General features: G+C 39.9%; 1 protein-coding gene and 1 long non-coding RNA gene across 2 annotated transcripts; both read left to right on the forward strand.

The window, feature by feature from the left end:
* The first annotated feature begins 6775 nt into the window (after positions 1-6775).
* On the forward strand, positions 6776-10312 carry LOC143885324 (uncharacterized). The gene is made up of 2 exons (XM_077389438.1): positions 6776-6880; positions 7408-10312. Exon 2 carries the CDS (start codon positions 8690-8692, stop codon positions 9893-9895), a length of 1206 nt encoding a protein of 401 aa, XP_077245553.1. The 5' UTR covers positions 6776-6880; positions 7408-8689; the 3' UTR covers positions 9896-10312.
* A 588-nt stretch (positions 10313-10900) lies between these two features.
* On the forward strand, positions 10901-12525 carry LOC143885325 (uncharacterized). Its single transcript, XR_013253201.1, has 2 exons — positions 10901-11005; positions 11533-12525. It is a non-coding gene; the product is annotated as an uncharacterized LOC143885325 (long non-coding RNA).
* Positions 12526-14252: the final 1727 nt, after the last annotated feature.

The following is a 14252-nucleotide window of genomic DNA, read 5'->3' on the forward strand; positions in this document are numbered from 1 at the left end:
TCTAAAAGATGGATGTTTTGTAAAGTTTCTAAAATAAGAAACTTACTATTTTTTCAATCGCCATCCTTTATAAACTAATTCTAAAATTCAATACCATCTCATCCACATCTCAAAACTTGGCTAAAAACTCCTCGACACCATCTTTTGGGTTTCCTATGTCTAAAATATTGATGTCTTATAAAGTTTCAAAAATAAGAAACTTTCTAATTTTGCAATCTCCATCCTTCATCAACTAAATCTAAGATTCAATATCATCTCATCCGCACCTCAAAACTTTGCAAAAAGCTCCTTCACACCATCTATGGGGTTTCCTATGTCTAAAAGATGGATGTTTTATAAAGTTTCTAAAATAAGAAACTTTCTGTTTTTCAATATATATCAACAAAAGCACCTTGACAGCATATCTTGGTTTTCTTATATCTGAAAGATGTTTGTTTTATAAAGTTTCTAAAATAAGAAACTTTCTATTTTTTCAATCTCTATCCTTCATCAACTAAATCTGAGATTCAATATCATCGCATCCTCATCTCAGAACTAAGCAAAAAGCTCCTTGACACCATCTTTACGATTTACTAAGTTTAAATTATTGATATTTTATAAAGTTTCTAAAATAAGAAACTCTCTATTTTTTCATTATCCATCATTCATCAACTAAATCTAAGATTCAATACCCACTCATTCTTATCCCAAAACTTGGCTAAATGCTCGTTGATATCAACTCTAGGGTTTCTTATGTCTAAGAGATGGATGTTTGATAAAGTTTCTAAAATAAGAAACTTTCTATTTTTACAATCTCCATCATTAATCAACTAAATCTAAGATTCAATACCCTCTCATCCTCATCCCAAAACATGGCTAAAAGCTCATTGACACCGTCTCTAGGGTCACATATGTCTAAAAGATGGATGTTTTTTAAGCTTTCTACAATAACAAACTTTCTATTTTTCCAATCTCTATCCTTTATCAACCAAATCTAAGATTCAATACTATCTCATCCTCATCTCAAAACTTCGCTAAAAGCTCCTTAGCACCATCCCTAAGGTTTCCTTTGCTAAAAGATAGATGTCTTACAAAGTTTCTAAAATAAGAAACCACTATTTTTTAAATCTCTATTCTTCATCAACTAAATCTAAGTTTCAATATCATCTCATCCTCATATCAAAACTCAGTTAAAAGTTCCTTGACACCATATATAGGGTTTCCTATGTCTAAAAGATGGATGTTTTGTAAATTTTCTAAAATAAGAAACTTTCTATTTTTTCGATCTCCATCCTTTATAAACTAATTCTAAAATTCAATACCATCTCATCCACATCTCAAAACTTGGCTAAAAGCTCCTCGACACCATCTTTTGGGTTTCCTATGTCTAAAATATTGATGTCTTATAAAGTTTCAAAAATAAGAAACTTTCTAATTTTTCAATCTCCATCCTTCATCAACTAAATCTAAGATTCAATATCATCTCATCCCCACCTCAAAACTTTGCAAAAAGCTCCTTCACGCATCTATGGGGTTTCCTATGTCTAAAAGATGGATGTTTATAAAGTTACTAAAATAAGAAACTTTCTACTTTACAATCTCCATCCTTGTTCAACAAAATCAAATGTTCAATACCATCTAATCATAATCTCAAAACTTGGCTGAAACCTCCTGGACACCATCTATAGTGTTCCCTATGTCTAAAAGGTGGATGTTTTATAAAGTTTCTAAAATAAGAAACTTTCTATTTTTCAATCTCTATCAACAAAAGCACCTTGACAGCATATCATGGTTTTCTTATATGTAAAAGATGTTTGTTTTATAAAGTTTCTAAAATAAGAAACTTTCTATTTTTTCAATCTCTATCCGTCATCAACTAAATCTAAGATTCAATACCATCGCATGCTCATCTCAGAACTAAGCAAAAAGCTCATTGACACCATCTTTACGATTTACTAAGTTTAAAAGATTGATATTTTATAAAGTTTCTAAAATAAGAAAATCTCTATTTTTTCATTATCCATCATTCATCAACTAAATCTAAGATCTAATACCCACTCATTCTTATCCCAAAACTTGGCTAAATGCTCGTTGATATCATCTCTAGGGTTTCTTATGTCTAAAAGATGGATGTTTGATAAAGTTTCTAAAATAAGAAACTTTCTATTTTTTTACAATCTCCATCATTAATCAACTAAATCTAAGATTCAATACCCTCTTATCCTCATCCCAAAACATGGCTAAAACCTCATTGACATCGTCTCTAGGGTCTCATATGTCTAAAAGATGGATGTTTTTTAAGCTTTCTACAATAACAAACTTTCTATTTTTTCAATCTCTATCCTTTATCAACTAAATCTAAGATTCAATACCATCTCATCCTCATCTCAAAACTTGGCTAAAAGCTCCGTGACACCATCCTTAAGGTTTCCTTTGCTAAAAGATAGATGTCTTACAAAGTTTCTAAAATAAGAAACCATCTATTTTTTAAATCTCTATTCTTCATTAAATAATTGTCCTAATAAACTAGTGTTCTAAGGTCCCAAATTGTGCCTTAGGTTAGCTTAGGGTCCCACTAGAATCCCAATAAAATTTCATCAAAATCCGTCGTGGTTTGCCTAGCAAACGGACGGCATTTGTGGAGCAGTGTAGTGTAGGAATAAGGGTGGCGATTCAGCCAGAAGCGGGGGTGCGCAGGAATCTAGAAAATCGGTTCAAATTTTCTGTAATGGGTTGTCCGGGCAGAAACAGGGGGTATGCGGATTAATGTATGTAGACACCCCATTTTGACAAGGCCCTAAAGTCCCCAAAATTGAATATCCAATAAAATTCCCAAATTTCGAGTCCCAAGACATCCCAAAATTAATCTCCGCAAATTCCTGGGGACTGAGCCCAAAATGAGAAGAAGGTTTGAGTCTCGGAGCATCTTATTGTGCGTATTTGTGAGTACAAACTCCCCAAGAGGTTGTTAGTATTCTCGAGAGTCCCCCGGCAAAATTTCAGGGCAATCGGGCGAAAAATGAAGAAAAAGACAGGCAAAGTATGTGCGATAATCAAAGAAACAGCGAAGATGCCAAAGCCATCATCATCACTGTCCCCACCTCTCCTCATTTTTCTTTATTTCCTCCTCATTTTCTTTTACATATATAAATATATATATATATATATAATATTAAAAAAAAAAAACGAAGACAGACGAGAGACAGAGAAGATGCCAAAATCATCATCGTCACTGTCCCCACCTCTCCTCATGTTTCTTCGTTTCCTCCTCATTTTCTTTACATATATAAATATATATATATATATATATAATATAAAAAAAACGAAGACAGACGAGAGACAGAGAAGATGCCAAAATCGTCATCATCACTGTCCCCACCTCTCCTCGTTTTTCTTCATTTCCTCCGCATTTGTCTTCGTCGGCCAGGCCTTCTTTCATAAAGTCCAACCACGAAACAATAAAAAAATAAAAAAATCAACCCAAAACCCCCCAATAAAAAAAAACCATTCAAGCACCTTCTTCTGGTCGCCAACCCTCTGGAGACAGAAAAAAAAAAAAAAAAAGAAGAAACGACAGTAGAAGAAAAACCAGAGGGGAGAGAGAGATCTGCAGAGAAAGAGAGAGAAAGGGAGAGAGAGAGAGAGAGATCTGTAGAGAGAGAGGCAGAGAGAGAGAGAGGGGTTCTTAATCTCCTTCACCGGCGATCTTGCCGGAGATCTAACCGTCACCCTGCACCTACCTTCACATCTTCACCATTAGATCCATCTTTTTTTTTTTTTTACAGATCTTTGAGATCATCTCCCAAAACCATTTCCTCCACCATCATTCTCCCCTATTTTCTCCACCGGCATCCCATCTCCTCCACCCCACCTCCAGCGGGTCCTACATCAGCGGGTCCCACATCAGCGGGCCCCACACAAGCACACCGACTCCGTCAACATCTTCCTGGATCTTTTGTTCCTCCAATTATAGCCGGTGTAAGCTCAGTTTTTTATTTTATAATTAGTCATTCTTTGCACTACACGATACACCACAGTAGCGGGTCCCACAACGGGTCCCACATCAGTGGGTCCCACATCAGTGGGTCCCACAGCGGCGGGTCCCACAGCGGCGGGTCCCACATCAGTGGGTCCCACATCAGCGGGTCCCACATCAGCAGGGTCCCACAGCGGGTCCTACAGTGGCGGGTCCCTCAGTGGCGGGTCCCACATCAGCGGGTCCCGCAGCGGGTCCCACAACCGCGGGTCCCACAGCGGGTCCCACAACAGCGGGTCCCACAGCGGATCCCACAGCAGCGGGTCCCACAGCGGGTCCCACATCAGTAGGTCCCACAGCGGGTCCCACATCGGCGGGTCCCACAGCAGGTCCCACAACAGCGGGTCCCACAGCGGATCCCACAACAGCAGTCCCAGCGGGTCCCACAACAGCGGGTCCCACAGCGGGTCCCACATCAGTAGGTCCCACAGCGGCGGGTCCCACAGCAGGTCCCACATCAGCGGGTCCCACAGCGGGTCCCACAACAGCGGGTCCCACATCAGCGGGTCCTACTATGAATAGTAGTTTTGAATAGTACTTATAAATAGTAATTATGAATAGTAGTTTTGAATAGTACTTATAAATAGTAATTATGAATAGTAGTTTTGAATATTACCTATAAATAGTAATTATGAATAGTATTTTTGAATAGTAATCTTGTATAGTAATTATAAATAGTAATTATAACAGTCTTCAGCACAGGAGTCAGTCCTTCAGTCAGTCCAGGAGTTTTTCCTATCATCATAGGGGTTAGGATTCTGTTCATCCTCTCATCAAATCGTGATCTTTACCCGCTCCTGCAAGATATAGGATGCTGTCCAACCCTTGCCGAGTTATTTTCCTGTTCGTTCCCCCGCAAAGCATAGGATGCTGTCCAACCTTTGCGGGATTCCAGAAGTCTCCCTACCCTTATGATGATAGGATTTTATTCTCTGGTGTCAAAAAAACAACAAAAACATTTCAAAAATACTTGAAAACAACAAAAACATTCCAAAAACACTTGAAAACAACAAAAACATTCCAAAAACACTTGCAAATTCAAAAACATCTAAAAAACAATTCAAAATCCAAAAACATTTTAAAAATCAAAATTTCAAAAAATCTTGAGTCATGTGCAGAGTAGTTAGGAATTCTGGTCCGAACTACGTTGGCTTGATCCCTTTCAACAGGGTACGTAGTGCAGCTTGGGGTCCACATCCCAGGTCCAGCCAAACCTTTAAAAATAAACATTTCAAATATTCCAAAAAAATACAAAAAAACTTCAAAACCTTTTCAAAAAAGATCTTCCCCTAGAGTTAGGAGTCTGTCCTAGATATTTAGGGTGTTTTAGAGTTAGGAGTCGGTCCTGATTTGTATTGATATGGTGTGTCCTGTCGTGTGAGTGTCCCTAGAGTTAGGAGGCCTCAAGTCGATCGGTTAGACATTTAGTCGAACCGATGGCTAGACTAGGAAGCATATAGTCAACCCATGGTTTTCCTTAGAATGCACAGCCTAGATACACATAGGATATAGGGCCCACCTGCATTAGCTTAAGGCTAATCAACTTGCATTAGTTAGGGCATATAGAGTCCTAAAAATTACAATCCACTTGAATTTAAGCAATCGCACAAAAAGCTTTAAACATCAGTCGAGTCTAGTGGATCGAGTCTAGGATAGCGGTCCTAGAGTTTTAGGCATCGTAGTTTAGAATAGGGCACCGAACTACGTTGGCTCTGATTCTTCCCGAGGCCGGGATACGTAGTGCAGCTAGGATGGATGGCCATCCTGGTCCGAGTCAAGTATTGCATTAGAGTCTAGGGTTTGTCGTGTCGGGTCATGTGTCGAGTCGTGTTGTGTTGTGTGTTTTGCTGTGTTTTCTTATTTTTATGTACAGATCCTATACCTTTAGCTGTAGCATGCATGTGCTTGTCCACCAGAACTTAGACACCAATTAGGCATGGCACTCATAACCTAGCTATTCTTAGGCGACATATCTTTCATTTCTTTTGTGTGTGCTTCTTATTCATCTCCGAGACATGCATGATTAGCTAGACGTTATCTCGGAGATATTCGTTCTCATTTCGCATGATTTTCGCCCAAAACTCTTCAAAATTAATAATAAATGGCATAAGAGACCAGGTGCTAGCACTTGGGCGAATTGGGGGCGCCTAATCCCTTCCCCATTCGTCATCAGGCACGAACCCTATTTGTAATAACCGGTAAAAATATATATTAAAAATACTATGCAGAATTACTATGCAAATTACTATTCATAAGTACTATTCAGAATAAGACTATTCATAATTACTATTCACAGTAGGACCCACCAAGTACTATTCACAAGTAGGTCCCACATCAGCGGGTCCCACACAAGCGGGTCCCACACAAGTAGGACCCACACAAGCGGGTCCCACACAAGTAGGTCCCACATCAACGGGTCCCACATCTAGTGGAAAACGGAAATATCATCGCACCGACGAAAATAATAATAAACAAATCGTAAATAGTAGCAAAAATACTATTGACCGACGAAATTAATAATAAAAAAATATATTATTTACTATGCAAGTACTGTTAACCGACGAAAATAATAATTTAAAATAGTAAATAGTCTTTACTATGCAAAAGTACTATGCAAAAATACTATTGACCGACAGAAATAATATTAAAATAATAAATAGTCTTTACTATGCAAAAGTACTATGCAAAAGTACTATGCAAAAAAATGTCTATAAATAGAGGAAGAGAAGAAGAAGAAGAAGAAAATAAGAAAAAAAGGAAAGAGAGAGAGAGAGAGGAAGAGGAAAAGAGAGAGAGAGAGAGGAAGAGGAAGAGAAAGAGAGGGAAGAGAGAGAGAAAAGAAGGAAAAGGGAAATCCACTACCAAGTAAGTCTTTTATAATAGTCTCTCTTTCATGGTTGGTTCTACCACCTAAAATTATTTGAAAGCAATGATCTCTTTCAATGGTTGGTTCTACCACCTAAATTATTTAATGATCTCTTTCATGGTTGGTTCTACCACCTACCTATATTTTATTTGAAGTAATGGTTGGTTTTACCACCTATATGGATAAAGTAATGGTTGGTTCTACCACCTATATACTTAACGGTGAAATGCTAGCATAGTAACCGTAAAGTAAACTTTATCAACTTATGGTGAAATGAATAGTGACATACGGGGCCCACATAAATAGTGACATGATGAGGCCCACATGAATAGTGACATGCGGGGCCCACATAAATAGTGACATGATGGGGCTCACATGAATAGTGACATGCGGGGCCCACATGAATAGTGACATGCGGGGCCCACATGAATAGTAGCATGCGGGGCCCACATGATCTTAAATTTGATAGAAAGAACACAGGGAATATTATCAGAAAGGAATTTGATAGAAAGAACACTGAACACAGGAAACATCAGAATTTGAAAAGGGTACTTCTCACGTTGCTTTCGTGTGAAAAGGGTACTTCTCACGTTGCTTTCGTGAAATTCTCATCTGCACGATCCTTTCCACGTACATTCAGGCAAGTGAATATGGACTCGCTTCATAACGGTAATTCAGTGTAATTCCTATGATTATTTGATATGTGACTATGTTAGAAGGTAAAAGTATCTTCAATACCATATTTCTTTAGAATTTCATTTCAGAAAGCAAAGTTTCATATTCATTCAGAAAGCAAAATTTGCATAAATTCTGCATGCCATTCTAGGTTGAAATGAAGGGTGAGAGAATAGTTGACGGCCAGAGTCAGGGTAATTGAGAATTGCCATAATGACCATAATGACCGTATGACTATTGGGAAGATTTTTGGGTGGAAGGTGACCCAAAGAAAATCCTCGGGTGGAAGGTGACCCAAAGGAAATCCTAGAAAGGAGCACGTCTCATTAGGGGGCGGAGGTTCCTTGATGGTCAATAGTTGACGGCCAGAGTCAGGGTAATTGGGGAATTGCCATAATGGCCATAATGACCGTATGACTATTGGGGGAGAGAACATATTGGGAATCACAGTAAGGATGAGAGTTCATATTACTTGATTTATTTCCAAATTTGATTTATTTGAAAAACTGTATAGTTTAAAATGGATTCTAATGTTGATCATTGAAATTTTTATGGTTATTGTACTGTTTCTTTTATGTCGTGAGCCTTTTTCCTTGCTCTTACGTTGCTACATTTCCCTCCACAGGATTAGTAGAAGAGGGAGCCTTCGCAAACGAAGACATATAAATAAAGCGGGAATGGGAAATAAATAGAGAGGGTGGAGTGACAGATGGGTCACCTGTCGTATTTAGACTCAGTTTAAGTATTTAATTTCGGACTGTAATAAATTTTATTTGGGATGCTAGGTCCTTAATTTAGAACAGAGTGAGTTTAAAATTTTAAATGGATTTCATTATTGAGAATACTTCCGCTGCTCATAAAGAACATCAGGTGAATTTGTCAAATAGGTGTAACGGCTTGGTTCTGGAAATCGGGTCGTTACAGTTGTGGTATCAGAGCTGCGCCAGGTTTAGGCTGTGAGGAACCTGGTGAACGAGTCTTGGGTACGTCTTAAGATGGGATACGAAGATCTAAATAATTAAAAGTTATGGTACCTTCCTATTACCGACAAATCGTCGCTAGGACGAAGGGGTTTAAAATCTTCCAACATACCCTGAAAATGTAAATTAATTGTAGGCTTGTCTTGGCAGAAGATGAATACTTACCAAAGAAAAGGAGCTAGGAGGGATGGGCAGGAAGAGGAGCAAGACCCTCTGCACATGCTTACGGAGATACTTAGGAGTCAAGTGCAGTCCCAAGCAGCGAGTCAAGAGGCTCTCCGAAGTATTGCGGCAAATTTGGCCGTGCACCAGCCAAGGGAAGATCCTACCAAACTCCATCGTCAGTTCAGGGATTATCACCCTCCTGAATTCACTGGGGTGGGAGATCCTATGGTAGCCGACAGCTGGATCTTGAGCGTGGAACGCATCTTTGATGTCATGGCGTGCGATGATGAACAGAAAATTAGGTTGGCCTCATTTCTTTTCACTGGCGAGGCAGGAGTCTGGTGGAGAACCACTGTACAGAATTACCCGACGGCGACCACCGAGACTTGGAGCCAATTTAAGACGAGATTTAATGCCCAGTTCTTTCCTGCACATGTAAAGGACTCACTGGCTGAAGAATTCGCAGCACTGAAGCAAGAAAGGTTGTCGGTGGCCCAGTATGGGGCAAGATTCAGGACTCTATTCCGCTATGCCCCAGGTTATGCCGCTACTGAGGAGGATAGGGTAAGAAAGTTTGTGGACGGGCTCCGCCCCACCCTTATGGCCAGCATTATTATCCTTAATCCTCAGACCTTAGCAGAGGCCTGTGCGAAGGCGGAAGTCGCAGAGAGAAGCGAAAGAATTGTTTCGGCTGCAAGGGCACAATCCTCTGCGAACCGAAATCAACCACCACCTCTAAAGAAGCAGAAGTCGGAGAATGAGAATGAGAATGTGAGTTATACTGTTCCAGTATGCCCAACTTGCGGAAAGAGACATACGGGTCAATGCTTGAGGGGCAGGGATGTATGCTATTACTGTGGGGACCCTAACCACAAACAGTACAACTGCCCTAGGTTAGGCAGACAGCAAAATGGGACCCCATCCCAACATCAGCCTCAAACTCTAAGACAGTCTGCTCCTCAGCAGAACCAGTGGAGGGGTAATCAGAACCAGTCGCAAAATCAAGAGAAGAGAAACCAATATCGCCCTCTGAGTCAAGATGAGAAAGCGCAAGGAGGGTCAGGAAATCGTTTCTTTGCACTCGTTAACGACAGTGCTAAGGCATCTACTGCGATAACTAAAGGTCAGGATTTTAATTACTATTCTCCTTACAATTTTATTATAAAACTCAAGGTATGCTTCGTATTGAAATAGTACTGAACGGCCTCCATTTTGGAATGGGGAATCATAAGACTTACGGCCTCCATTCTGGAATGGGTGACTTAGGATGAAAATTCATAGAGCATGACTGAAAGTAAGCCTGCGAAAAGTAAGCCTGCGAAAAGTTAGATATGAGATGGTAGGATTTGTAAGGGGGGAAAGAAGCTAGTTAAGTGATAGGAGGCAAATATTTGGGACATCTGTTCAGGAGTCACTCAGGGTAAAAAGGCAGGAACTAAAAGGCAGGAACTTTAGGTCATCATAATAGAAGATAGTGACTCCGAGAGTGAAACCACAGAGACCAAGAACATCCCATATTCAGCTGTTTGTGAGCTATGATAATTGATAGCCTATGCGACGCACCATTTCCTTGTTCTTCTAGAATAGTAAATTTCGGGGACGAAATTTTCATTAAGGGGGGTAGAATGTAATAACCGGCAAAAATATATATTAAAAATACTATGCAGAATTACTATGCAAATTACTATTCATAAGTACTATTCAGAATAAGACTATTCATAATTACTATTCACAGTAGGACCCACCAAGTACTATTCACAAGTAGGTCCCACATCAGCGGGTCCCACACAAGCGGGTCCCACACAAGTAGGACCCACACAAGCGGGTCCCACACAAGTAGGTCCCACATCAACGGGTCCCACATCTAGTGGAAAACGGAAATATCATCGCACCGACGAAAATAATAATAAACAAATCGTAAATAGTAGCAAAAATACTATTGACCGACGAAATTAATAATAAAAAAATATATTATTTACTATGCAAGTACTGTTAACCGACGAAAATAATAATTTAAAATAGTAAATAGTCTTTACTATGCAAAAGTACTATGCAAAAATACTATTGACCGACAGAAATAATATTAAAATAATAAATAGTCTTTACTATGCAAAAGTACTATGCAAAAGTACTATGCAAAAAAATGTCTATAAATAGAGGAAGAGAAGAAGAAGAAGAAGAAAATAAGAAAAAAAGGAAAGAGAGAGAGAGAGAGGAAGAGGAAAAGAGAGAGAGAGAGAGGAAGAGGAAGAGAAAGAGAGGGAAGAGAGAGAGAAAAGAAGGAAAAGGGAAATCCACTACCAAGTAAGTCTTTTATAATAGTCTCTCTTTCATGGTTGGTTCTACCACCTAAAATTATTTGAAAGCAATGATCTCTTTCAATGGTTGGTTCTACCACCTAAATTATTTAATGATCTCTTTCATGGTTGGTTCTACCACCTACCTATATTTTATTTGAAGTAATGGTTGGTTTTACCACCTATATGGATAAAGTAATGGTTGGTTCTACCACCTATATACTTAACGGTGAAATGCTAGCATAGTAACCGTAAAGTAAACTTTATCAACTTATGGTGAAATGAATAGTGACATACGGGGCCCACATAAATAGTGACATGATGAGGCCCACATGAATAGTGACATGCGGGGCCCACATAAATAGTGACATGATGGGGCTCACATGAATAGTGACATGCGGGGCCCACATGAATAGTGACATGCGGGGCCCACATGAATAGTAGCATGCGGGGCCCACATGATCTTAAATTTGATAGAAAGAACACAGGGAATATTATCAGAAAGGAATTTGATAGAAAGAACACTGAACACAGGAAACATCAGAATTTGAAAAGGGTACTTCTCACGTTGCTTTCGTGTGAAAAGGGTACTTCTCACGTTGCTTTCGTGAAATTCTCATCTGCACGATCCTTTCCACGTACATTCAGGCAAGTGAATATGGACTCGCTTCATAACGGTAATTCAGTGTAATTCCTATGATTATTTGATATGTGACTATGTTAGAAGGTAAAAGTATCTTCAATACCATATTTCTTTAGAATTTCATTTCAGAAAGCAAAGTTTCATATTCATTCAGAAAGCAAAATTTGCATAAATTCTGCATGCCATTCTAGGTTGAAATGAAGGGTGAGAGAATAGTTGACGGCCAGAGTCAGGGTAATTGAGAATTGCCATAATGACCATAATGACCGTATGACTATTGGGAAGATTTTTGGGTGGAAGGTGACCCAAAGAAAATCCTCGGGTGGAAGGTGACCCAAAGGAAATCCTAGAAAGGAGCACGTCTCATTAGGGGGCGGAGGTTCCTTGATGGTCAATAGTTGACGGCCAGAGTCAGGGTAATTGGGGAATTGCCATAATGGCCATAATGACCGTATGACTATTGGGGGAGAGAACATATTGGGAATCACAGTAAGGATGAGAGTTCATATTACTTGATTTATTTCCAAATTTGATTTATTTGAAAAACTGTATAGTTTAAAATGGATTCTAATGTTGATCATTGAAATTTTTATGGTTATTGTACTGTTTCTTTTATGTCGTGAGCCTTTTTCCTTGCTCTTACGTTGCTACATTTCCCTCCACAGGATTAGTAGAAGAGGGAGCCTTCGCAAACGAAGACATATAAATAAAGCGGGAATGGGAAATAAATAGAGAGGGTGGAGTGACAGATGGGTCACCTGTCGTATTTAGACTCAGTTTAAGTATTTAATTTCGGACTGTAATAAATTTTATTTGGGATGCTAGGTCCTTAATTTAGAACAGAGTGAGTTTAAAATTTTAAATGGATTTCATTATTGAGAATACTTCCGCTGCTCATAAAGAACATCAGGTGAATTTGTCAAATAGGTGTAACGGCTTGGTTCTGGAAATCGGGTCGTTACACTATTTTATATCTCTGGTTATCCGTTGCAACAGAGCACAGCATGGGATCCAGGGCCCACTTCCTTGGATGGCGACTCTTCTTTGTTTAAGATACGCCTCGAATCTGGGCTAGTCCCCGAATCGAGAGGTATCTCACTTTACATCGCCGCTCATGCTGTGAGGGGCACTCTTTCGAGAGTTCCTTGGTGGGGCTCTCCTTCACGTGGACGATCTAGAGAGACTCGCGCGGGGGCCCGTCCTCCACGCCCGTCCCGGATCGGGGTCCACAGACTGGCGACTCTGCTGGGGAACTCTTGAAACATTGCCTAACTCTGTAAAAATGCCATTGTTACTAATTTTGAGGAAATTTGGGCCAAAATCGAGTTAAATGGGAACTTTATCGTTAGAAATCCAGGGGCACCAAGTAGGTGCGTAAATAAAACAAGGGATTCACACACTGCACATCATGCATTGTCATATTCTTTATTTCTTTCATTTTCCTTATTGGCCTCAGGGAATAGATAGGACGCGCACCAGATGGGAGCCGTTGTATCTATTTCCTAGCTATGCGCCGGAGCTGCAGCCGTAGACACTGGGTGTGCTGGTGTTCTACAGCAGCCGATGAGCAATGAACATACTCTGTATAATGCTGGGTGTGCTGGCGTTATACATCAAGGGTATGGTCATAGGCATAGTACCCTGCAGAAATGCCTGGGCCCTACTTTCATTTCATTATATTATGTATATATATTAGTTGCTCCCTTTAGAACCAAAATTAGGGAACCCTTGCTAGGACACTATATATATGTACTCATATAGGACGAACATATGTTGCTTACACATGTGAAGCCTAGAGTTAGGAGCCTTGTCCGATTTGTAGACTAGGGTAGCTCACCTTGTGTGGCTACAGCGCGGTCCTAGTACACTCATCAGTCTGTCACGAGTCGAGACCTCTTTGGCTCCGCTAGATCAGGTTAGGGCCGGTGCCCCTGGTTAGGATATGTATGTATATATGTACGTGTACGTGTTATATTTATTCTCAGATTAGGACCTGTCTCCTAGATTAGGTTTCTATGTCTGTCGCAGTCGTGCATTCCTTCAGATCTGATCGATGACCCTTACTCTTGCTTGGCAGTCAGCCAAATCAATGATTTACCCCGTAATCTCTTATCATATGGTCCCCCGGTGTGTTGGGTTCATGTGTTCGAATTGTTCTGATCCATTATCATCAGGTGGAGTCTATTCCTTCTTTCAGTTTGGGTCTGGCCGACGGTTTTGTTCACCACCTTTCATGGTCATGGTCCAGTCCTTGATTCCTTATTTTCCTGTTCGGTCTGTGTGCTAACCTGTTAGACCGGGGTCTGTCTATCAATAGAATTTTCTGGTCTAACTATCAGCTACATAGTTTCATTCCCTAGTCTTCAAAATGGTTAATCATTTTCTCTGGTCTTTATCCTGATCATGGTCTATGTTTTGTCTCCAGAGTTTATGGTGGTGTTGTTTCTTTGTACATGTATTACTCGCTGAGTCGATGTACAGTTTTGCCATCGTCTTGTACGTACCCTATTTGTTGAGTCAGTCGCTCAGATCAGGCCACCTTTTGCAGTAGGCGTTCCAAGTCTGATCCATCCTATTTGCACTCCTTCGATGCAGTCGATAGTATTTCTTT

The sequence above is a fragment of the Tasmannia lanceolata genome, unplaced genomic scaffold (assembly GCF_043159265.1).
Source record: "Tasmannia lanceolata isolate RefF3 unplaced genomic scaffold, GAP_Taslan_0.1 ptg000008l, whole genome shotgun sequence".
NCBI lineage: Eukaryota > Viridiplantae > Streptophyta > Magnoliopsida > Canellales > Winteraceae > Tasmannia > Tasmannia lanceolata.